This window comes from Urocitellus parryii, chromosome 14 (assembly GCF_045843805.1).
Source record: "Urocitellus parryii isolate mUroPar1 chromosome 14, mUroPar1.hap1, whole genome shotgun sequence".
Classification (NCBI taxonomy): Eukaryota; Metazoa; Chordata; class Mammalia; order Rodentia; family Sciuridae; genus Urocitellus; species Urocitellus parryii.
Window position 1 is genome coordinate 28,893,912 of NC_135544.1, and position 26,547 is coordinate 28,920,458.

Below are 26,547 nucleotides of genomic sequence, written 5' to 3' on the forward strand. Positions count from 1 at the left end.
GTGTGAATATGTAACAACTAATGAATGAATATGTAACATTAATATGTACAACTACAATGCACCCCAAAAAATGGGGGGGGGGCATCACAATGCGGTAAGGAGGACTTGTTAAATCATATTAGTTCTCTCTTTGCTAATTACTGCCCTGCTGAACCACTATTAGGGCTGAGTGGGTCCTAGTCCTCAGTTTTATCACAGCAGAAAAAGGACTGCCACTGGTCCTCACTCCATTTGGGAGGTGTTTCAAAAAAGGCCTACTTTTTATTTCTGGGATCTGAATTCAACTACTGTGGTTCTCTGCAAAGACCAAACCACTTAACCTCTTTAAGTTCAGATGGAGACTGGAATTCCTACATCCAGCAGTTGTCTAAAGGGTATTGTGACACACGCCTGTAAACCCAGCAACTCCAGAGGCTAAGGCAGGAGGATTGCAAGTTCAAAGCTAGTCTCAGCAACTTTGCGAGACCCAGTCTCAAAAAGTGGCTCAGTGGTTAAGCGCCACTAGGTTAAATCCCTGGTATAAAAAAAAAAGAAAAACTAAATGTGTTAAGAAATTTAAGAGCCTAGGGTAAGCTCTCAACAAATGGGTGCCATGTGTTTAACTGTGTATATTTATATCAGAATATAGCAATATAGCCCGATTTACATCCAACTGGACAAAATTGTTGGGGGAAAGTAGGTTCTATCATGGGGGGGGGGGGGTGTCCCCGATTTCTTGACAGAACTTCAAAATTATAACTAAACACAAAATCTGAGCAGCAGTTCGTGCTCATGTGCATTGGTATATTCTTCTATGAAAACACTTCACAGTTTGCATGAGGGTCTGGAACGAGCGCAGAACCCAAAACAGGCCGGAAACCCGGAGGATAGTTAAGATTTTTGATTTAGGGGCAGGGAGCTGGGGGAAACCGAGGAAAGGCCTGATGTCTTTTGAGGGGAAGGAGAGTTTACCAGTGCGAGTCTGGGCTTGCTCCCTCCCTCCCGGAGCTCAAACTGGGCAGCAGGCGACACTTTACCTCCGCTGTGAGTGACCTTGGACCAGGCGTGGCCGGGGTTGTACCTCAACTTACCTCCGGAAACCAGGGGGTCGGGGGCGGAAGCCCGCGGGTCCTCAGCGGAGGGCGGGATGCAGACTTCAATCTGCGCGCGGGGGCGGGCCCAGCGCGCGGGGCGGGGCTGCCGCCGGAGAAAGGCGGGCTCCGCTCCGGGCCCAGCGGGGACATGGTCCTGCGGCGGGCTGGGGCCAGGCGGGCCGGAGCTGAAGTAAGCTTTGTCGCCAACCTAAGTGCGAGCTCCGCGGGGCCGAGTCGGGCCGGGGGCGGGGCCGAGGCCGGGGCGGAGCCTTGGGGCCGGGGCGGGGCCTGTGGGGGCGGGGCCTCCGGCGGCGCGGGCCTAGCTCTCCACTCACCTCTCCTGGCGGCGGGTGGCGGAAGCCTGGCAGTCGCGGAGGGGAGCGGTGTGTGCCGTGTGGCGCTCGCTAGAGCTACGCGGTAAGTGGCGCGCTCGCCCCTTGTCTGCCCTGCGCCATTTGCCCTCGGCTCGCTGGCTTCATCCCCCCAAGCCCGGCGCCCACCGCCAGGACCTGCTGGTGTCTGCAGCTGCTGCGAGGGGACCGAGGAAATGGGCGGTCTGGGCAGCGGATCCTTTGTTTTGTGACGACTAGGACTGCGGGGGCGAGCAGTGAGGCGGCGGAGGGAGAGACCCTGCCGCGGAGCTGGAGTCTGGGCTGGGTGTGGAGACCCAGGAGATGAGAGGCCGGAGAGCGGAGGCTGGGTCCTAAACACGAGCTTTGTCTGCGGAGGCCGGGCGGGGAGGGGGCTGCGGCCGGGTGGGTAGGCCGTGGGCGCTGAGGCCCTGCAGGTGGAGGCAGGACCGAGACGGGAGGAGGTGGGATGCTGGAGAAGTGGCGGCGGCTGGACTCGCCGGCCCTGGCCGGGATCAAGAAGGGAGGAGCGTCCCCGGGAAACTCTGCCCTGGGGGCTGAAAGCCTGCCAGATGCTGACTGAGGCGCTGGTTCTGGGAGCTGATCCTGCCATTATTGCACGAGTGTTTGGAGTTTGCTGTTGTCTAGGACCCGATCCTAGATTTTTCTCAGGTTGACTGTGTGGTTTTAGTTTTTCCGGAGAGCTAATTTTTAAGCATTAACCCCAATTCCTTTTCAGACCTGGTGGCTTTCGTCAATCCCCCAGTTCCTTTCTGTGTTTCTAGATCCATAGTCAAAGTTACTGTATCAACAGCTTAATCCCTTCAATTCGTGCTGAAATAGTGTCACACTTGACACTCTTTTTCTCAAGTGTGTCTGATCTTAAGCCTGACTTGAGCAGCTGCCTGGGGACCCAGAAAGCATACATCTCACCTACCCCACCCACTCCTTCCGCAGTTAGTCACCAAGACTTGTCAACCTCCTAAACGTCTGCCTCCTAAAGATCCTTGCATGCCCCTCCATCTCTAATTTCAACCACTCTGACTTTGCCAACCTCCTCTCTGGTCTCCCCACTGTCTCCGGCTTCATTCCAGTCCATTCGTTACAACGTGAAAATATAGAAAACTGTTTCTTTATCCTCAGAGTAAATCTAATACCCTAATGTGGTTAACAGAAAGCCAAATATTGAGGTCCTGAGTACCCTCCTCTGCGTTGTCTTTTACCATGTATCCTTTCACTTTCTATATGGTCCTGTGTTCACCTTCATACCTGTTCTCTTCCTGGAACACATTTACGTTCCCTTTCTCCTCCCATCACATTTGCTTGCAAGTGGAAACTCCTACTTAGGTTTCTGTTTTAACAGTTGAAGATCAGATCTTCCTATTATGTGTTTCTTTTGCACCAGGCATTTCCTAAGAAGCCTCTGTCATATCCTTTACAGTTTGTATTCTTCTCTACTGGATTATAAGCAAATTCCATGAGGGATTGACTTGATTTAGACTAAACTGAAGTAGTAGAAAGGACAAAGATCCTACCCTTATGCAGATCTTATACAGATATTCACAGGTAAAATGGCTCAACAAGGCAAATGCAGGGCTATGTTCATTCCCTAGCAGATAACTTTATCATACCCTACCATAATACAGAATGTATTGTCAAAGACATTTGTTCAACTCATCCTCACAACAACCCTGTGAGGTGCATATGTTATAACTAATTTATAGGATGAGCTAGCAAGTCTCAACTTGGGGACTTAGGCTTAGGTCATCTGACATTAGAATACCTTTACCCTCCAATACATTTGCATTCATTAAATAGGTACAAAACAATACTTAAGAATCTAAAAATTCCCACTTTTTTTCTTTTCTTTTTGATTTTTTAATTATTTTTAGGTACACATGACATCAGTGTGTATTTTAACATTATACATACATGGTGTACAGCTTATTCTAATTAGGATCCATTTTTGTTTTTCTACATGATGTGGATTTACACTGTTTATGTATTCATATATGAACATAGGAAAGTTATGTCTCATTCATTCTACCATCTTTCCTATTCCCATCCCCCCACATTTTTTTCTTTAAAGTCCAATACTCCCTATCTTTGGGGAAGAATTTAAAGAATTACCTAATACTAAGACCAGAATGAATACAATGCCATTCATGAAAATAAAAATATAGCTTTGTAACATTAGAAGAGCAATGAAGCAGTAGGAGATTCTCTTAAATTATGTTTGAAAATAATAAACAGCAGATAATTTCAGATAATTTCAAATATCAGATAAGATGCCAGTTTCTTAAAATGGCAGAGGGCAAGCCCTTTTCTCAGAAAGCTCAAACATTCAGATTACAACAGGGTTGATTTAAGCTTTACATTTCATTTTTAGAGATCATGTGACCATAGCACATTCAAGTGGCTGAGCACATCTTGATAAAGTCTTTCACCACTTTACTTAGCACTTATGTTATCTTTCATATTCTATTGGTACAATGAGTTCATGTTTCACCTCTACCATTCTTTTCTAATCCACGTGTTTTAGTTATAATTTGCTAAATAATCCTAAAAAGAGTTTATTTTTTTTCTAGATCAGGCATAATCATTAAAAAGCAAAATACTGTAATAAAACACACACACCACACACACACATACACACACACGTACAGGCATTCACTTGTGTTAGGTACTGGTTTGGGGAAAATAAAATGTAGAACACCATGATAAGTATAGTCAATCCCTCATGGATTCTTCTCTATAATCTAGTAGGAAAGAATACAAACAACTGTAAAGGATATGACAGATGCTTCTTAGGCAATGCCTGTTGCAAAAGGATCATGTATTAGGAAGACTTGATCTTCAATCTGTTAAATGAAAATAGAAACCTAAGTAGGAGTTTCTACATATCTGCCCACAGTTGATGTTCAGTAAATTATTATGGTTATCTATATAATTTTTATAAATGGTACTTACGATCCTTCATTCTACATTTATTTCATACAAAATATTTAGGTCTACAGGGGATTTTCTATTTTCTCCTTTTGTGTCTCCAAAAAATATTATCTCAGGACTAAACTTGGGAGAGAAGGAAAAACAGATCCCCTTGCACATGTTGTACCATGTCCTTTCTGACTTGTGGCACAAAATTGGAGGCTCTGAATAGTGGTAACATACTAGTCTTTCTTATTGTGTGGCCCACACCAAAGAAAAGGAAAGTATGGTACATATGTGCATGTGCTACAACTTAATTTAGTTTATTCTGTATTTTAATCTTACTTTCCATTTGTGTGTGTGTGTGTTTTTTTAATTTAATTACCTTTTAACTATTAAGAGATTGAATTTAGGGCTGGGGATGTGGCTCAAGTGATAGGGTACTAGCCTGGCATGCATGAGGCACTGGGTTCAATCCTCAGCACCACATAAAAATAAAAAAAAAAGTAAAGATATTGTGTCCACCTAAAACTAAAAAATAAATATTTAAAAAAAGAGAGAGAGGAATTTATCAGGCCCAGTGATAGTAGCCAGTTTAGTAATTCTTATAATTCCATATAAGTAATTCTTATATGTCCCTGAAGAACTTTAGAGACCAAATAGAGATAGGAAAGAGACCAGATTTAAAACCTCTGGTACATTATTACAACTGAAATCTTTTCTTATCCAACCTATTGTGACACAGATGTTGTTTCTGTTTCACTTACTTAATCTGGAAATGTAACTGCTTTTGAGACTTTGTTATCACTGATAGGTAATAAATGTAACCCTGATATTTTTCAAATTGTTTGATAGAAATACAGTCTTCCCAGAAGTCACATTGGAATGGATTCACCCTTCCTTTGGAGGCAGGTGGAAATGTAGGAAATCTCTCAAAGATTTAATGAATGCCTAACATGAAGCCAGTTATTTTATTTTAGAAGTAAATGACCTCATGGCATCAGAAACATAATCTTCATTCCTATTTTCTTCATTACTTAGAATAAGTACTCTACAGTTGCCACTTAATATCTGTGGATTCAACCAACCACGAATCAGAAATATTAGGAGATAGGTTGAGGACAAAGCTCAGTTGGTATAGTGTTTGCCTTGTATGCACAAGGTCCTAGGTTCAATCCCCAGCAACACACACACACACACACAATTGCTTCTGTACTGAACATGTACAGACTTTTTTTCTTGTCATTATTCTCTGAACATCATAGCATTTACATTGTATTAACTATTATAAATAATCTGGAGATGAGCTAAAATATATAGAAGGTATGATAGGTTATATGCAAGTAGTATTCCATTTTATATGAGGGACTTGAGCATCCTTGCATTTTAGTATCCAAGAGAGGTCCTAGAACAGATCACCCACAGATACCGAGGGACAACTGTATATCCTATTTCAGTTCTCAGTAGTTGATTTCTAACTTGTTACTAATGTTCTTTGTCTCAACTTAATTATAGCTTTCAGATTATGGATTTTTATTGCCTTTTTTTTAATTAACTGGTATTATCACTCCCATGATTTTTTTTTAAGTCGTGGATGAATCTTTAATTGTATTTATTTATTTATTTATTTATTTATTTGTGTTGCTGAGGATAGAACCCAGTGCCTCATATATGCTAGGCAAGTGCTCTACCGCTGAGCCACAACTTCAGCCCTACTCCCATATGATTTTAGCCACCTATAGAATATGGAGTGGGAGTTGGCTCTCTTGGGTCATATCCTTGTATGAATTCTGGCTCTGACACTTTTTAAACTTCTCTAAGTCTCAGTTAACAGAAGCATAAAATGGGACCATTTTGTCTCAGGATCTTTTTGAGAGGACTGACTAAAAATACATATGGGCCTTTCATCCCAGAGTAGTCTATATTAACCAGAAATAAAAGGCATTTTAATTTTTGCTTAGGTGAATTTTTTAATTAGAAATGTTTTTTTCAAAGTATTCATATTCATGGAAATGATTCAAAAATGATCAGTGTTGATTCTTAGGTCTCATAAGATTTAGAAAACTCTTAGGGCAGAGACCAGGTTTTAGAGTGTCCCTATAGGACAGGCACCAAAAACAGCCTAATAATGGGGGGCAGATTTCCTAATTAAGAATCTCTAGGGGCTGGGGTTGTGGCATAGTGGTAGAGTGCTTGCCCTGCATGTGTGAGGCACTGGGTTCGATCCTCAGCACCATATAAAAATAAATAAATAAAATAAAGGTATGTGTCCATCTATAACCAAAATAAAAATTTAAAAAAAAAAGAATCTCTAAAACTGCTTATACTAACTTAACATCTTATTTTGAAAGCCCTACCCTATGCAAACTTTCACACTGTTTATTCTTCAGTAACAGGGTGCTTTTTTTTTTAATTTCAAATAGTTAATCTGTTGCAACTTAATATAGAAATTTCAATTTTAGAAATTAATTTCTATTCCTCTACTTTAGTTCTATAGAAAATTTATTCTGTTTTATGCCAGTATTGAAACAAATAACTGGCTAACCAGCATGTAAATAGGGAAAGCATTCCAACTTTTCACTTCCTTAGAAAAACACAGCTTGAAATGTTTAAATGTCTATTTAGAGTGACAGTAAATTTATACTGGCAACATTTTTTAACTTTTGAACATCTGACTGCTGTAACTTCTGTGGCAAGTGTTAAAGGAATTCAGGAATGAGTAATTTTAAGACCTAAGTTCCACATTGGTATCTAATGTCAGCTGCTCTACTTACAACTTCTCCATGACCCCAATATATGTTGAAAATTTGATTTCTTATCAGAATCCTAAACTGATGCAAAGAATAACACATCATCACAGTAAGGAACCGTTAGAGTTAAGTCTCTTGTTGTGCCAGGGTATGTATTTTAAACCCCATTATTTATCTTCACTTATGTGTATTTTTGTCAATAGAAAAATGTAAGAACCTAACTCCTATTATCATTTAGGGCAATAAAGGTTTCCCTTAGGAGATGATTTTTTATCCTTCTAAGATGAGATCACCATCCCCAGAATAATTTGTATTCAGCCAGTCACTAGCTAATGGAGGTGAGGTAATGTTGAGTATAACATTAGCAATTCTGCAGAAGGCACAGCTCCACTCCCAAGAGATTGGATTTAGTACTTCACGTGGAAAAAGCAGATGATGACAAATAGCAAATGTGCACATGTCTGGTGCTAGAAGGATTTTATTCACCATCACATAAAAATTAGTTGTCTGTGAAGATCAACTGATAACTGAGATGATACATAATAATAATGAGGAAAAAAATAAATTCATTGTAGTATCTGTTCCTAAGAAATCCTTATCAAATATAAGTTAATATTTTAACTCCAGTCCTGGAAGAATTAATGTTTTTTTTTTTCAAATTCATCTGTCTCATTTCTAATATCAGAAATGAGTTTATTGGCAATAAGACTGATCTGTCTGAACTTTTTTTAAACTTTCAATAATTGGTTGAAGAAAGTTGGTTTGATGTAGGAAAAGAAAATGATTTCTCATATTTTTTACTGATTTTATGTAATATTGGGATTCATTGTTACATATTTGTACTTACATACAATATAATTTGGCCAATATCATTCCCCAGTATTTCCCTCTTCCTGCTAGGTCCTTTCCTCTACTAGTCTCCCCTCAATTTTCATAAGATTTGCACACACATACTTTTTTTTCCCCTTTTTTCTCTCAAGGTTCCATATATGAGAAAAACGGTATTTAAAGCAAAATTGAAAGTCAAGGTATGACCCTTGACTTTTGTGAGTTTGGCTTAAGGAAACAACTACTTAAAGTGACTTACTATTTAGATAAAATCTTACATTGGTCTGAGCCAAGAAACAAATATTATAAAATTCTAGAAAGCTGATCCCTATTTAAATATTCTATTATCAGTCATAAAGATAGAATAGTTTTTTTTTTTTGGTGTTTTGTTTTGTTTTGTTTTAGAGAGAGAGAATTTTTTAATATCTTATTTTTTAGTTCTCGGGGGACACAACATCTTTGTTGGTATGTGGTGCTGAGGATCCAACCCGGGCAGCACGCATGCCAGGCGAGCACGCTACCGCTTGAGCCACCTCCTCAGCCCCAGTTTTGTTTTGTTTTTTAATTGGACTTTATTTTTCAGAACATTTGTAGATTTAATGCAAAATTAAAAAGAATGTACAGAGCTATCCCATATCCTCCCAACCCCACACTTGATTAGCCTCCTCCATTATTGACATCCCCCATCAGGGCAGTACATTTGTTACAGTTGATGGACCTACATTGACACATCATTATCACCCAAAGTCCAGAGTTCACACTAGCTATCATTGTTGGAGGAGTATATTTTGAGTTTGGGCAAATTTGCAATTATGTACCAACCAATGGTTTTACTGCCTTAAGAAGGCCCTCTGTGCTTTTCCTTCTCTCCTAATCCCTGGCAACCATAGTTTTGCCTTTCCCAGAATGTCATATAATGGGAATAATTTAGATTAACTTCTGTCATGTAGGAGTAATGTATTTAAAGTTCCCTCCCTGTCATTTCATAGCTTGACAGCTAGCTTCTTTTTAACACTGAATAATACGCCACTGTCTTAAAGAATCATTATTTATAAAACTGCTGTAAGCACCTGTCTAGGTTTTTGTGTCGACCTAAGTTTTCAGCTCCTTTGGGTAAATACTAAGAATCAAATGGTAAGAGTATGCTTAATTTTGCAAGAATCTGCCAAATGGTTTTCCAAAGTGCCTGTATCATTTTGCTTGCTCCATATCTTCACCAGCAGTTGTCATTGACAGTATTTTGGATTCTGGCCTTTTAAATAGGTGTATTGTGGTTTCTGGTCTTAAATTTGCTTTTATCTGATGACATGTGATGTAAAACATCTTTTAATACACTTTCTTGACATCTCTCCAGATTTTCTACTGATTACTCATAATAAAGTCTTGAAACAAAGATAATAATATTTTCTCATGCATTGTAATATATTAATAAACCATTTATAATGAATTCACCAGTTTCTGGACTTGTTATCCCCCCTGTACCTCCATTAAACAAATTAACCACATCTCATTTCTCAACCACAGGTGGATAATTACTTTGGCTATGGTCTGCCCACTTTGAATTGACAAGCATGGAGACAAGTAGGTCTCTATGATGCCTACTTGGCATGGAAGTTTGAGATTTTTCTTGTACTTAATACTTTTTTTTTTTAGTTGTAGTTGGACACAATATCTTTATTTTATTTATTTATTTTTATATGGTGCTGCGGATCGAACCCAGGGCCTCACATGTGCTAGGCAGGCGCTCTACTGCTGAGCCACAATCCCAGCCCCTTGTACCTAATACATTTTTATTGTCCATATTAAAAGAAAAAGAGAAAGGTAGATAGACTGGACACAGTACTGAGAATGACACAGGCAAGAAAGGGTGGCACCTCAGTAACCTTATTTTTATCATGCTTGAATCAGTGTCAAGGGTTAAAATTTTCTAGCCACTGTGGATACTATTTCATAAAGTAATTGTTAGTATTTTCTAACCTTAAAAACAATCCAAATGCTATAGAAAAATTTAGAAAATATTAAGGAGTAAATAAGTTGTCAGTATTCCCATTATCCAGATATAGCCACTATTAATAAATATATTACTACATGAAGGTTTGCATACTTTTATTCTTGTGCTTGTGTGTGTTTTGAGATCACAGTGAATTTTTTTTTAAAAAAAATTTTAGTTGTAGATGGACACAATACCTTCATTTTATTTATTTATTTTTATGTGGTGCTGAAGCTCAAACCCAGTGTTTCACATGTGTTGGGCAAGCATTCTACCACATGAGCTACAACGCCAGCCCTCACAGTGATTTTTATAACCTAAATTCACTTAACCTTAAATTGTGAGCATTCCCTATGTCACTGATAAGTTCTTTAAGAAAAAGTGGGAGCCGGACATGGTGGCACACTCCTATAATCCCAATGACTCAAGGCAGAGGAAGATTGCAAGTTCAAAGCCGGACTCAGCAACTTAGCTAGACCTTGTCTCAAGAAATAAAAAGGACTGGGATGTGGCTCAGTGATTAAGTGCCCCTGGATTCAGTACCTAGTACAAAATAAAAGAAAGTGGGGGGAAAATTTAAAATGATTAGCTTTATAAACCATTATTTGGATATGCTGTAACTGAAACATGTCTCTTTCTTAGTCTCCAATTTTTGAAATGACTAATGCATGGTTTTCCCTTTCCTTACTCCTACCACCCACTGGTATTATTTCCTTAGAATACACTCCCCACCCCTTACTTTCCTGTAGGGTAATAAATGTAAATTGAAAGGAGCAGTTTTTTTTTTTTTTTTTTTTTTTGGTCAGGTGGATATCAATTACATCATTACAAGAAAAATTCAATTTGACTGCTATAGACAAGAATCATTAGCTTAGCTATTTTCTATGGCTTAACTTCCTAGAGAGTTGTAAAGATACTGTCAAGAGTCTAGTTAAAAGAGTGTATCCTATAGAATCCATAATCCCGGAGAGTTCTAGACAATGCCCGCACCCCATTGAAATTAGACCTAAAAATTTCTTTTGCCCACTTTCAGGTCTCGGATAGTATTTTCTTACTATATGCATAACATTCAACAAAACCAGTGCTCTCATCTAAATTGACCTCTTATCAAGACTTGGAATGGATGAATAAGCTCTCTTTGAAAGATTTTTGCATGCTTTGTATACCACATGCAAACAGTTTCTCTACTAAATCTCTAAATAGCAGGGTGCCCCAGTATATCTCTTGCCCTGATCTTTCCCCCAACTTCTAGACTCTTATCTATATCTACTGTTCAACTCTAGTTCAGGCTACTATCATCTTCTGCTGGGACTATTCAGAAAGTCTTCTCACTGGACCATATGCTACCATTCTGACCATCTGCAGCTGATTCTCCCTTTATTCAGAATGCTGTTCCTCTTCCACCTAAAATGTTCCAATGATTTCTCCTTATAATTAGGACAGAATCAAAGTTCCTTCTGTCTCCTATGACCTTATGTAATTTACCTTTCCCTTGTCATCCTTCTTTACTCCTTCGCTTCCTTTACCATGCACTAGTCAAATTCGTCTTTCTGTACCATGCGTGCCACAACTTTTCCAAATCCTTTGTACTTACTGATCCATCCTCCAGCAGTGACATCCTCTAGTGGCAACACCTATATCATTTAGATTTCTGTAAATATCACCTCAACGGTGACTTCCCCCCACCTTAGCTAAAGTAGCTCATACTCCCCGTTTATTAGCTAACCTTATTTTATTTTCTTCAGAGCTCCTTCCAGTGTCTGAAATCTTATTATTATTAGTTTATAATTATTTCTGTCTAGAATGAAAGCTTCTTAAAGGAAGGAACTTGTTTCATCTTCCACTCTGTTGAAGGGTCTAGGCTAATTCCTGGCACAAAGTATGTGCTCACTAAATACTTGCTAGCTAACTAAAAGATGGTTCATCCCAGTTGTGCTTGCATCCTCCACTGATTTTTCTAAAAATCCTACAGGAAGTAAAAGGGTAGAAAAGCAAAGAGCTTTCATAAAAATGCAAACCATAGACTGGCTTTGGGAGAAGGTGAAACACTCCCCTCTTCTGTGATTACATTGAAATGGACTTCCTTTTCTCTGTGTTCTTTGTCCATCTTTCCCACTAGAAATGCACACAAAACTGGAGAGAGGGGAGGGAGGAATCTAGCTTTGTAAAGGGAAGGAATTATTTCCAGGAGATCATGATTGGGGGCCTTCATGCAGTATCAGTTTGGGAACATAAAGTTCCAGAGAGGATGTCGGTGATGGCTGTGCAATGGTGTGACTGTACTTAATGCCACTCAACCGTATACTTTAAAATGGTTAAAATGGTTAAAATGGTAAGTTTTATGTATGTGGCACTAAGATTTTTAAAACTTAAAAAGCAGGGGACTTTCTAGAAAGCCTTTTATGGGTGACGAGTCCTGATGGTAGGATTGTGTATTTCTCCAGTATTTTTTATTTTAGCATAGTACAGAGGTTACAGTTGTATTTTGCTTAAAATTTTTGACATTCCAGGGCTTCTAGAGTTGAGAAATTCTTTTGAGCCTCTTTGTTCTTGTTTCTTGTTTTATTTCTGTCCTGTTTTCTTTTTATTTGGGGAAGTACACTACCAGGGCAAGTCCCTTTGTTCCTGGAAAGCTAGAGACTACTAATAGAACTTCAAGAGACAAGTAATAAGGAGATGGCTTCCTCAGGCAGCACAGCAGAGTGGGAATAGAAGGGCATCTGTCACTCAGTGGGCATCTGTTGTCAAACTCACTTCATCACTAAAAGTTTGGTTTCTTGACTTTGTAGAATTTCCATGAAGAGTAAAGACGAGATGTTTCACATAGTAGTAAGTGGTGGTGGCTTCGATTGTAAGGACTTGTTCACTGTGTGAGATGCAATTGATGGAAGAATGAAAGCAGAAACTCTATGGTCTTTACTTCTAGGTTTCCTAGACCCTTCGACATCCTAAATGAGAAATTGGGATCTTAAAACTCAGTTTCAGAATAAAGATCATATGGAGGTTTAGAACTTCTTGGTGCTGTGTCTGTTGGGAATCTAAGCATTGTAGAATAGTATTATCTGAGGTATACCATTATGGTAAATTTTTGGTTTTTATTTTAACTGTGTTTAGTTGGAAGCCAAATTCCTACAGATGACCTGCTTTGTTGTGTGACAAAGGAAACAAGTTGTGTTCCCTATCTTGATCTGGCAGAGATACACAAATGGAAAAATTTATCCAGCTGCACAGTTCTCTGTGTACTGATATGATTTATTATATGTAATTCATAGCTCAGTTAAGAACAAAAAAGAGAGAGAGCTTATATTGTGCATACTTTACAAAGGCTCATTCTCCCCAGGTCTGACTCACAGAGACTTTTAATAACAGAGGAAAAACAAGGGTATCTGGAGAAATAATCACTGGGAAGACTAATATAGTACATTGGTTTTATAGTGACTCACTTTATAGTGACTTTATTCTATTTTGCTTATATTCTAGTTAAGAAAAGTAACCATGGAGAACAGTGAAAACTCAGTGGATTCAAAATCCATTAAAAATTTTGAACAGTGAGTATTTAAGTGGAATCTTACACAATCAGAGAAAAATGGGTATGTGGAATACAGCAGATTTTGAGAAATGGGGAAGCAGAATATGGGCTAAATGGAGGATAAAACTAAAAAAAAAAAAAAAAAAAAAAAAAAAAAACATAGGGAGGATAAAGGGAAAGGCCTGTACAGCTTCTGACCCATGACTAGAAGTACCAGACAGCAGAGGCAGAACTCACTCCTCAGAGTGTGCTGGCTCTTCCTAAATCACTGTAAGGATTAGAGGTTTTGTGTTTAGGGTGTTTTTGACCTCTGGTTTCTAGATTTTAAATTGCAATGTCAATATTCAGTCTGGGAAAGAATTGCCTATTTCTAGATTATCTTTTACTGTAACTTTGTTTTGTTTTGACCTTCCTTTCGGTTTGCTTATTAATACTTCCAATAACTAGTAGCTAGAGAAATGAAAAATATAAAACTCTTCATTTAATTGATGTCTCTTATTTTCCATGTGAAATCTTTTGTGATACTTTTAAGTATTCTGAGTTGATCAACCCAATGTCTAAATGTACCAAAACATCACAGTACACCCCATAAAGATGTATAATTGTTATCTATCAATGAAAGGAAATTTTTGATTCTATTAAGTTTATTTCTGAGGCCCAGTATTGTTGTAGACCACTTACTGTGAAACAACTTATTGTAGCAATGCTATTGACAAGTTAGTAGTAGTAAAGATTTAGCATGTTTGTTGAACAAAGTAATTTTCCTAAAAATCAAACTTTTGAAATGCAATCCCATTTTCCAGAGTTTGTTGTTGTAGTTTGTTGTGTTTAAATACTTCTAAAGTGATTTATACATTTCCCTATATTCTTGTCATACAGAATATCATATAAACAGGAAACTGCATATAGTCTCACAGATATAAGGCACCCTCATATTCCCATATTTTGAGTCTCTGGTCTTTGTTAAGACGTGGCTCCTCTTGGTCTAGTGATCATATTGCTGGTAGAGGATCTACCTCCTAAGGAGGCAGCAGGAGGCATTGGGGAATGGGCATCAGGAGAGAGGAGTTAAAAGTTCTGTGGTCTATTATAGGTTGGTATCCCTTATCTGAAATGGTGAGAACCAAAGTGTTTTGAATTTCATATTCTTTCAAATTTGGCTGTATTTTCATGTATATAATGAGATGTCCTGAGGATAGGACCCAAGTCTAGACACAAAATTATGTTTTATAAAAACCTTACACAGAAAACCTGAGGTAATTTTATATGACACCTTCAGTACACCTGCATTTTGACCACAACCTGTCATATGAGGCCAGGTGTGGAATTTTCCAGTTATGACATCACGTTGCTGTTCAAAAAGTTTCATATTTTTGACCATTTCTGATTTTGAATTTTTGGATTAGTGAGGCTTACCCATACTATATAACCTGAAGCTTTTAGGGTTTTCATTTTCGCTGTAAAATATGGGCTCTTAACCTCTAGCTAAATGTTAAAATTGTTTTCTTACCTTGACTCCTTTAATTTACTACTTGTAATTTTTGTTCCAACAAAATAAACTGTTAAAAATCTGAAATACTATAAAGTACTTGAGTATATGGACTTAAGGTTTTGGTGTTTGGTTGTTCCTGGACTTGTTATTTCCAGATTCTTAGTAGATCACGATCAGAATCATGGTCGGTTTTTGGAACATATCCATACCCATTCATTCATATAAAGTTCTGGGCTAATTTCACTAGCAAAATTGAATAGCTACAACAGAAACTAGATGATCTAAGAGCCCAAAATACTTACTATTTGTCTCTTAAAAACCAGTTTACTAAGCTGGGTACAGTGGCGCACACCTGTAATCCCAGCAGCTCAGGAGCCTGAGACAGGAGGATCCTGAGTTCAAAGCCAGCTTCAGCAAAAGCAAGGAGCTAAGCAACTCAGTGAGACCCTGTCTCTAAGTAAAATGTAAAACAGGGCTGAGGATGTGACTCCGTAATTGAGTGCCTTTGAGTTAAATCCCCAGTACCTTAAAAAAAAAAAAAAATCAGTTTACTGACCCCTGATCTGGATAGCCAAGGTTTGAATTTATTTATTTATTTATTTATTTGTTTGTTTGTTTGTTTGTTTGATACTAGGGATTAACACTGAACCACTTCCCCAGTCCTTTTTTATTTATTTTTTAATATTTATTTATTTATTTTTAGTCGTACACAATACCTTTATTTTGTTTATTTATTTGTATATAGTGCTGAGGATTGAACCCAGGGCTTGCATGTGCTAAGCACTCTGCTGCTAAGCCACAACCCCAGCCCCCAGTCCTTTTTATTTTATTTTTAGTTGGGGTATTGCTAAGTTGCTGAGGCTTGGGATCCTCCTGCCTTAGACTTGAATCATGGGATTACAGGTGTGTGCCACCATGCCCGGCTTCCATAGCCAAGGTTTTTAAATAAGTGACTTCCAGACAAGTATTTTCAATTATTTATAACAGTGCTTCTGTGTATTAATAAATTATTCATTTGTTGAGGTCATAGAGTTTGAGGAAGTTTAGTGATTTCCTATCATTTCAGGGTGATCTCTAAGATGTCATTCTTGGGGCTGGGGCTATGGCTCAGTGTTAGAGTGTTTGGCTTGCATACATGAGGCACTGGGTTCGATCATCAGCACCACATAAAAATAAACAAATAAAATAAATGTATTCTGTCCATCTACAACTACAAAAAAAAAAGATGTCATTCTTTCCTTAAAGGATAAACTATTTCAGAATTGCAAAAAAATGTTTTAAATTATAAAATGCATTTGATGAAATTTTATTAAAATTTAGAGGAAAACATGAAACAGAAGTTAAAAGCCTAAACCCCAAGTCCAGCAAAGTTTTCCTCCAGCCTTGGCTCTGACACAATATCTGCATAACCTTCAGTACATTGCTTAGCCTCAGGCCAATCATTTCCTCATCTGTAAAATGGGTTGTAAAATTTATATGAGGAAAAACCTTTAGCACAAAAATTTGTGTCTAGCATTAAATAAATGTAAACTGTTCTTATGAGTCATAAAAGTTATATTAATGGATCAGTCCAGTCATTTCTACCTTGATGAACTGTTGTTGATTTCCAAATAGAAAGACCATACATGGAAGCAAATCAATGGACTCTGGAATATCCTTGGACAATCGTTACAAAATGGATTATCCTGAAATGGGTTTATGTTTAATCATTAATAATAAGAACTTTCATAAAAGCACTGGTATGTATCTTATCTGATATTTTAAACTTTTCAAGCATTTGTGCCATTTGTATTTGATATTAAAAAAAAAAAAAGAATCCATGTGTAAATGATTGGTAAACTGTGATACAGAATAGCCAGAAAGTAGAGAAAAGGCAGAACCTTGCAGGTCCTTTAAGACAATGTGGACTTTTCTACCATGTTCAGAAGCTCTTCCTCTTCCCACAGCCGGCCTCCTATTTATGTGCTTGGCTTCTACCCCTACTAACCTGTAACCCTTGCTTCTTTATTCTTCTGCTCTCTCTTTTATGACAATAAAAGGTTCTCAATAATTCCTAAGTAAGTAGTAGTATTTTTTTTCTTTCTAAAACCTGCAAAGCATATGACAGATATTGTCTCTTTTATTTTTACAACAATCCTGAAAAGTAACTAACTACTGTTAGATTACAGAAGGTTAAAAACCTTGCACAGTCACGTAGGTATACAGTAGCAGAGCTAGAGTCTGGACCCTGGTGTGTCTGACTCCAGAGTCCCAGCTCTTATTCCCCCACTTGGTTGGTCCTGCTTTACTTCTTGTGTCTTCATTGACTCTTGCCTTTTTCCTCTTTACCCTACAAAGATGACAGAGATCGAATATTAAAGACACCTTTGTTTTAGTGTGCTTCCTCTTAAGGTTTGATCTGATGCTCACCTTCTTCCCTTCTTCCCTAAACTTTGAAAACATGTAGTTTAAGCTTGACATCTTCCCTTCGTGCCACTTTCTCTTAAACCTATTTTTCCTTTCCATTTTCTACCTTCACCACTGAAACTGCTGTGTTTAAATTCACCAAGGACTGAGCACCAAGTCCCATTTTCAGTGCATCATGTATGATTTGAATCTAATAACACATTTTAGAATATCTTTTTAGACAACATAGAAAACGAGATACTTCACAATCCCCAAAACTTAATTAACATTTTGGTACATTCCTTGATCTTTTTTTTTTTTATGACAGTGTTTTTGAAAACTTATGCAAGCAAATATTGTATCCTCCTTGTCCTACTCAATATTCTATAAGCATTTTTTTCATGGCCTGCATAATTTCCCTGTTATTTCAATGATTATATATTACTGCATCACCTAAATATGCCAATATTTAACTTGCATATTTTACCATATAAATTAGTATTTTGTCTCTTTCCTATTTTTTCATCTTTAATATAATGCTATAATAATTATTTAAATCAGCATGTTAATCATATTGGAATTATTTTTTAATTAGAGAAACTAGGTGCACAGATCTAATTTAGGAGACTCCCAACCAGAATGGTAGTGAGAATGGAAGGAAGTCAGATTATACTGGAAAGATAAGCAGGAGTTGGTGTTAGGTTAGTTAAAAGGACTGAGGAGAATAGAGTTGAGAAATTGGTCTCTTAATCTGAATGGTACTGTTTTTATTACTTTTGGCTACAAATTGAGAGACCAACTTAGCTGTTAAATAAATGACAAAGCACTTTGTCATTTGCTTTACATATTAAAATTTTACTTGTAGATATTTTAGCCAGCTTTTTTGTTGCTTTGACCAAAAGACCTGACAAGAATAATTTTTTAATACTAATTTTTTTTAGTTGTAATTGGACACAATACCCTTATTTATTTATTTTTATATGGTGCTGAGGATCGAGCCCAGGCTTGCACATGCTAGGCGAGTGCTCTACCACTGAGCCACAACCCCAGCCCTGACAAGAATAATTTTAAGAAGGAAAAGTTTACTTTGAGGCTTGCAGTTTCCAAGGTCTCAGTCCATAGATGGCCAACTCCGTTCCTCAGAGCAGAGACAAGACAGAACATCGTGGCAGAAATGTGTGGTTGAGGGAGCCGGCTCAAGACATCCAGGAAGAAAAGGGAGCTCTAGGACAAATTTTATGCCCCCAAAGCATTCCTCCAATAACTCACCTCCTCCACCCACACCTGTCCTGCCTTTAGTTACCACTCAGTTAATCCCTATCAGGGGATTAATTCACTGATTAGGTTAAGGCTTTCACAACCCAATCATTTCACCTCTAAACCTTCTTGCACTGCTCATACATGAACTTTTGGGGGGCGCCACATATCTAAACCATAATAGTATTCTGCCTCATTTTCTACAAATATCCATTTGTATTGGCCTATAGAGTTTTATGCTATTGAACTTATTCTTTCTTTTTTGTTTCTTTCCTTCCTTTTCTCTTTTAAAAAGCATTTCATTCCATTGCCCCCCCAAAAAAAAAATTTTATAACAGTAGTCTGGCTTTTTCTGGTTTGAAATTTGAATGACTAGCAGTGTTTTCCATTCTGTAAAGTGGCCCGTAAACTTTGCACATGTTTCTTTTCTTTCCTATCTTTTTTGTTTGTTTTGTTCTGTTTTGTTGTGCTGGGTATTAAACCCATGGGCTCCCCCAGGCTAAGCACATATTCTACCACTGAGCTATACCTCCAGCCCTGGACAAGTTTCTTTTCTTTTACCTCTTTTTTATTATTATTATTATTTTATTTTATTTTTGTAGTTGTAGATGGATAGCATACTTTTATTTTATTTGTTTATTTTTATACAGTGCCAAGGATCAAACCCAGTGCCTAGGATCAAACCCAGTGCCTCACACATGCTAGGCAAGTGCTTTAACACTGAGCCACAACTCCAGCCCCTGGACAAGTTTTTTAACTCATCTGTGCCATATCCCACATCCATTACAGATGAAGCTAATAGTAACAACTCATGGTAGTTGGAAGGATTAAAAGAGATTACTCATAGCAGAATACCTGATGAATAGTATTAATGAAATATGAGAGCAGTAATGTATCTTAAAATTATTGTAAACTTAGAATTAAAGAAATTCAGTCCCTGTGAGTATATATATTTTTTCTTAAACAAAAGCAGGATCATAGTGGTTTTTAGTCTTTAAAAAAATAAAATGACCATTTTTCCATGCCAAAATTTTATATTAAAAAAAGCAACATACTCCATTATACAAATGAATCCTAATTTATTTGACCAAGCCCTTATTGTTAGGCTTTTGAAGTCATTTCTGTTTTTCACTGTCTAAACATCTGTGAAAGGTATCTTTGTATCTGTAACACTGAGACAGCTTATATTATAAAGTGTCTTATATGCAAAAAATTGAATAGGTTTTGTGTTACATGTTTAAAATAATTCAAATTTTCTTAACCATTTAAAAGGAAGAATTCACTGATTTCATGAATTGCTACACAGTTCATTATTTCAAAGCAGATATTCTTCTTTTAAAATGCAATTAAAAGTAATTCTTTCTGTTGCAAGGAATGGCCTCTCGGTCTGGTACAGATGTAGATGCAGCAAACCTCAGAGAAATATTCATAAACTTGAAATATGAAGTCAGGAATAAAAATGACCTTACACGTGAAGAAATTGTGGAGTTAATGCACAATGGTAAGAAATAACTAGAAAGAATGACCTTCAACTGTGGAATTATACTGCATGCACATAATTCTGATCTTATATATTTTAATAAGTAGTATAAATTTTATTCATGCTAGCCCCCTGCAGTGGTTTCCAGTTTGTGGCTGTGCCCCAAGTTAGATTTAGATGATTTCATAGTTCTATTCTCAGTTAGATTTAGATGATCTCATAGTTCTATTCTCAGTTTTCTTTTATATTTATATATAAATTATATATATTTACATATAATTATATATATTTACATATATATATGACAGTAGAGTGTATTTTAACATATTACACATACATGGAGTATAAGTTACTAGAATTCCATTCTTGTAGTTGAATATCTCTGTTCTCAGTTTTTTCATCTGATTCACCTATAGTATGTCTGAGATTACTGAATATAAAGTTGCAAGAGTTGTTCTTTTTTTTTTTTCCTCATAAATGTCTTTCTAGTTTCTAAAGAAGATCATAGCAAAAGGAGCAGCTTTGTTTGTGTAATTCTAAGCCATGGTGATGAAGGAATAATATTTGGAACAAATGGACCTGTTGACCTGAAAAAATTAACAAGTTTCTTCAGAGGAGATTATTGTAGAAGTCTAACTGGAAAACCCAAACTTTTCATTATTCAGGTAGTATGAAATTGAACACCTTGGTTGTGGAGAATTAATCAGAGATTAAATTTACTCCACTGTGAGGGGGCTGGGGTTGTGGCTCAGTGGTAGAGTGCTGAGTGAGGCCCCTCACATGTGTGAGGCCCTGGGTTCTATCCTCAGCAACACATAAAAAAAAATACATAAAATAAAGATATTGTGTTCAACTACAATTTTTAAAAAAAGAAAGAAATGTGTTTCTTAAAAAAAAAAAAAAAAATTTACTCCACTGTGGATTATCCAAAGGATTTTTTTTTTCCTTAAGACTACAGAACAATTGTTACATTTTTATTCATTTAAACCAACACTTAGGAAAATGGAGTACATTTCAATTGTAGACTTATATCAGACAGACTCAGTAAATAGCATTGGATTTTACATAGCCTTTACCTTAGATATGAGTTATGTACATACACACATATTTTTTAAATACATGTTTATTTTCTAACATGTAGGCCTGCCGGGGTACAGAACTAGACTGTGGCATTGAGACAGACAGTGGCATTGATGATGACATGGCATGCCACAAAATACCAGTAGAGGCCGACTTCTTATATGCATATTCTACAGCACCAGGTAAGAAAGTTACATATAGTGAATGTTATGTGTAGATTTTAAATGAATTTCACTTTGGCCATTTGGAGACTTAAGCAATGAAGAGTATGTTCTAGAAACTTGTTAAGATCTCAATATCCTTAAAAAATAACCATCTTGTCTATATTTTTAGGATACCACAGAGAAATCTCAAAAAAATGTAGACATGGGGGCCGGGTTGTGGCTCAGTGGTAGAGGACTTGCCTAGCATGTGTGAGGCACTGGGTTCGATACCTGGCCCCACATTAAAAAATAAAGATATTGTGTCCATCTACAGCTAAAAAATATTTTTTAAAAAATTTGTAGACTTACACAGTGCCATTCACAAACTTAAAATATCAAAAAGAGTATACTATATGGCAAAAGAGGCTAAGTAAGAACTTCACCCACTTACTAAAATAGAAGAGAGGTACAGTTTATCCCCCCTGTCCATAGTTTCAGTTTTTGTATTTTTAGTTAACTATGGTCAACTGTAGCCAGAAAATAAATTAAATGAAAAGTTCCAGAAATAAATAATTCATTAAGTTTTAAATCACAATATAGGGGCTGGGGATGTGGCTTAAGCGGTAGCACTCTCGTCTAGCATGCGTGCGGCCCGGGTTCAATCCTCAGCACCACATACAAACAAAGATGTTGTGTCTGCCGAGAACTAAAAAATAAATATTAAAAATTCTCTCTCTCTCTCTCCTCTCTCACTCTCTCTTTAAAAAAAATAAATAAATAAAATAAAATAAATAAATAAATAAATCACAATATACCCAAAGTAGCATGATGAAATCTCTTTTCATTTCTCCTGAGAAATGAACCATCCTTTTGTCTACCTTACCCAGGCTGTATCTGCTATCCACTCATTAGTCACACAGTAGCCATTGCAGTGTCACATCTAGTTATCAGTTCTTATAATCAAGTTACCCTTATTTTACTTAAGAAAGCCCCAGGGCTGGGGATGTGGCTCAAGCGGTAGTGCGCTCGCCTGGCATGCGTGCGGCCCGGGTTCGATCCTCAGCACCACATACCAACAAAGATGTTGTGTCCTCTGAGAACTAAAAAATAAATATTAAAAATTCTCTCTCTCAAAAGAAAAAAAAAATTCTCTCTCTCTCTCTCTCTCTTAAAAAAAAAAAAAAAAAAAAGAAAGCCCCAAAGTTTAAAAGTAGTGATGTTGGAAATTCAGATATGCCAAAGAGAAGCCATAAAGTGGTTCCTTTATGTGGGGGGGAAAAAAAATTTAGGTGAAAGTTTTTGACTTCCTATAGGAAAAAAAAAAAAAAAAACTTTGTACTGAGGTTTCTAAGATATACAGTAAGAATGAATCTCTCATGAAGTTGTGAAGAAGAAAAAGAAATTCATGTTAATTTTGCTGTTACACAATAAACTACAGAAATTGTGGCCGCAGTACATGATGAATTCTTAGTTAAGATGGAAAAGGCATTAAATTGTGGGTAGAAGACATGAATGTGTTTGTGTGTATTATACAAAGGATTTTTTTTCCCCTAAGACTACAGAACTCTTTTACATCCATATTTTCTAAGTGATGATTGATTGAAATGAATAAAAATGTAACAATAGTTCTGTAGTCTTAGAAAAATACATAAATCCCTTAGTTAATCCACACATAAAAAAAAAACAAAAACAGCATATATAGGGTTCAGACATCCATTGGGGATGTTGGAGCACATCCCCTGTGAATAAGGGATGACTGTTTTCTAGGAATTCTTTGGAAGACAGGTAATAAGATAAACATGACTAGCATAGAAGAGGGTAGAAATGAATGGGAAAAAATAAAGAAGGTAAAAATAATTTATAAATATGCTATTAACCACATTTTTATGGTTGTGTTTCAAAATCAATAAATATTTTATTGATTCTACAACTATTATACAGCTAACTCAAGGTGTCAAAGACTTTGGAAACATAAATCTATGTTTTATCATATGTTTCCAAGCTCTTTGACACTTTGAGTTTTTTAAACAGTGTTACATTTTTAAATATGTTCAATATGGTTTCCTTTATCTTCTAGTTATTTCTCCAGGAGCAGTACTTCTAAGTTAAATGCAGTGAGTCCAATGGTTGATCTGAAAAAGTACAAGGAAAACACTATTTTCCCTTTTCAGACTTTTTGAATACTCTGTGTTTATTGTACTTTATTTAGATGCCTATAGCTAATGACATCTCAAATATGTGTGCAGGGGCTGGGGCTATGTCGTAGAACGCTTGCCTAGCACCTGTGAGGCCCTGGGTTCGAGCCTCAGCACCACATAAAAATAACCAAATAAAATAAAGGTATGCTGTCCATCTACAACTACAAAAATATTTTTTTTTAAAAAGTGTGTTCATACATAAGCAATTTATTTCTTGACTAAGCCAATATTAAAATAAGGTGAGGGGCTGGGGCTCAGAGGTAGAGCACTTGCCTTGCATGCGCAAGGCACTGGATTTGATCCTCAACACCACATAAAAATAAAATCAAAAGATATTGTGTCTACCTATAACTAAAAAATGAAATATGATTGAAAGACCACATAATTTATAAGGGTCCTTTTTATATGTCTTTGCTTTTGCATCATCTTATCTTCTGCATGTTTGTTTGTTCTTATCTATGGGAAGGGAGCCCAGAAAGTAAAACTCACGGTAACTCAGTGGTAAAGTTAATCCACAATTCTCTTTCCCTGCTGAAAGCAGAGGTGAATACACAATGCACATCCCCCACCCCCCAGCCCAGCATCATTTCTCCTAAAACCAAAGAAGCCATTTTTCCTTTTTAAGTCTAAAAAGACCTATGGAAGTTCATGCTTATTTTTATCATTGAGGTTATGTAATAATGTATAGAGTCAATTAAAGTCAGGTATTCATGATATTTTGGTTATATGTTGTCTTGTAGGTTACTATTCCTGGCGAAATTCCAAGGATGGATCCTGGTTCATCCAGTCACTGTGTGCTCTGCTGAAACAATACGCTCATAAGCTTGAGTTTATGCATATTCTCACTCGGGTAAACCGGAAGGTAGCAACAGAATTTGAGTCCTTTTCTCTTGACTCCACTTTTCATGCAAAGAAACAGATTCCATGTATTGTGTCCATGCTCACAAAAGAACTGTATTTTTATCCCTAAAGAAATAGTTGATTTTGTTAGTTTGTATGCCAAGTGAGACAACAATATAAATAATACTTTGTTTCCTCTGCCACTTAAATTTTATCTAAAGATGGTACTTTGAAACATACCACTTCTGCAGTAGAACCACAATGAAGCTACCTCAAAATTAGGTAGTTGGACTTGAATTTAATTAGGAATAAATAAATATGAATAATGGTGCAATGATTATGAGAGGAAATTATTGTAAACTTACATCTTTCATAATTCACAAGATTTAGTGATGCCATGCTATGAATTTTCAATAATTTATGAAGATTAAATGTTTCAGTAATGATGAATTTTAATATTTTCCTCCACACACTTAAGACTGTGCATTCTAGTTTTTGTCAAACTATATAAATGATGATGTGGAATTATGGACCTTAGAACTTGGGGGACATTGGCGTGTTCAAAGGCTTAAGCCTTTATTTTAGAATTGATAAATGGAAGTCAGCCAACTGCATTTTTACATCAGTTGTCATAGCTTATGGTTTTGTGCTATTTGTTCTGAGCATGTCTATTATAAAAAAATTATGTTTACTTGAAGAGAACTAAATATTTTAGAGAAAGTATGAGCAAGCTGAGTTGATTCTTTTAAGGCTAACTTGCAATATTAATGGACAGACAGAATCATAACTCTAAGGTGCTAAAATCTACCAGCATATGTTTCTTCTCATTTGTTTTTATGCAAATCAACTTTACAGACCAACAAAATGTGTAAAGAACTAATATAAAAAAATTCAATTTTTGATTGTTAGGCTAAACAAAGAACTGCTACAGGAACATACTGAAATATGATGTGTACAATAAATAGTGAAAAATAAGGAAAGAACAATAAATGATCAGCTGGGCACTCTGTAATTTGAGAGAAAATAGTTTGAGCCTAAGATGTGGGACAGCCTATTCAGTGTAGGCAGAGCCATAGACTGGGCTTCAGAAAAGCACCACCCGCTGGTTTATTACATGTACAGGTGTGCGTGTGGCAGATGCTTCTTAGGCATGTCATAAGAAGATGGACCAAACCAGAAACTTACAAAATGGATATTTTTCCAAGGTGGTGAGAGTCATAATAAAAATCATGGTATTCCTTGTGGTAAAACTTGTAAATGTTATTTTCTGAAGTTTACAAAGTAAAATAGTGGCAGAATTGTATGTAGTTATCTGAAATAAAAGGACCATGCACACAGGACTTCAGAAGCATCAGGTGGAAGCCTGTCCTGTGCACAGAGGGAACCTGGAGGCCAGAGCTTAGCCCCAGCAACGAGGCCAGAATCTTGGCTTCCTCACACCTGGAAACATTGAGCCATTACTGACTATACTGGCAGGTCTCACTGGCTTTTGTCCAGCATTTCACATGAGCTTTCTTTTTGCCCAAAGAAAGGAACTCATGTTTTAATTTACAGCTAATTGATTCGATCTATTGACTTTTTCTAAGACAATGTAGTATGTAATGGTATCGTATGATGTGTTCCTGTGTGACAATTTTGTAAAAATTTGTTATTGCATTTTTATTTCAAAACATAAATTCAAGCTTAAAATCACCAATGTGTTTGAGTTCTTTATTGATGATGATGTATTTGATGTTGTGCTGCTAAATGGAAGTTAAAATATTTTTAACCAAGAGCTTAATCCAGAAGAATCAAAGAGGATGCAACAAGGCTATAATGTGATATTTTAAGGTGCTAGCAAATGACCAGACCTCACTCAGGTCATGGGTCCTATGAGAAGGTCCTGTCCTGTTTCTAAAATGACCAGGATGCCAGGTTTGCATAGATCTCAGTCAATAAATAGGATCATATTTCTGAATTTTAAATTTTTCTACCACATAAATTTTTAGCAGGGCAAAGGACAATCTGAACCACAGAGGCTGGGGTTCAGTCAGAAACAATAAAATTGGAACAGGAGCTCTTATTTCCAAGGAAGAAAGTGGCTTGGATGATTTTATTAAACCTCTTTTTTTTTAAACTGTGGCTTTGTACTGTGTTGAGAAAAATCTAGCCTATTCTAATCTCCCTGCTATATAAAGAGGTCTCAGATATTAAAAAGAAGACCAACAGCTCATTAGAAAAATGG

At 36.8% G+C, this 26,547-nt stretch overlaps 1 protein-coding gene across 1 annotated transcript; it reads left to right on the forward strand.

Annotated features, from left to right (window-relative positions):
• Positions 1-1,203: 1,203 nt before the first annotated feature.
• Casp3 (caspase 3) lies at positions 1,204-25,993 on the forward strand. The gene is made up of 7 exons (XM_077792604.1): positions 1,204-1,263; positions 13,400-13,467; positions 16,555-16,679; positions 19,955-20,083; positions 20,552-20,727; positions 21,204-21,324; positions 24,224-25,993. Exons 1-7 carry the CDS (start codon positions 1,222-1,224, stop codon positions 24,451-24,453), a joined length of 891 nt encoding a protein of 296 aa, XP_077648730.1. The 5' UTR covers positions 1,204-1,221; the 3' UTR covers positions 24,454-25,993.
• Positions 25,994-26,547: the final 554 nt, after the last annotated feature.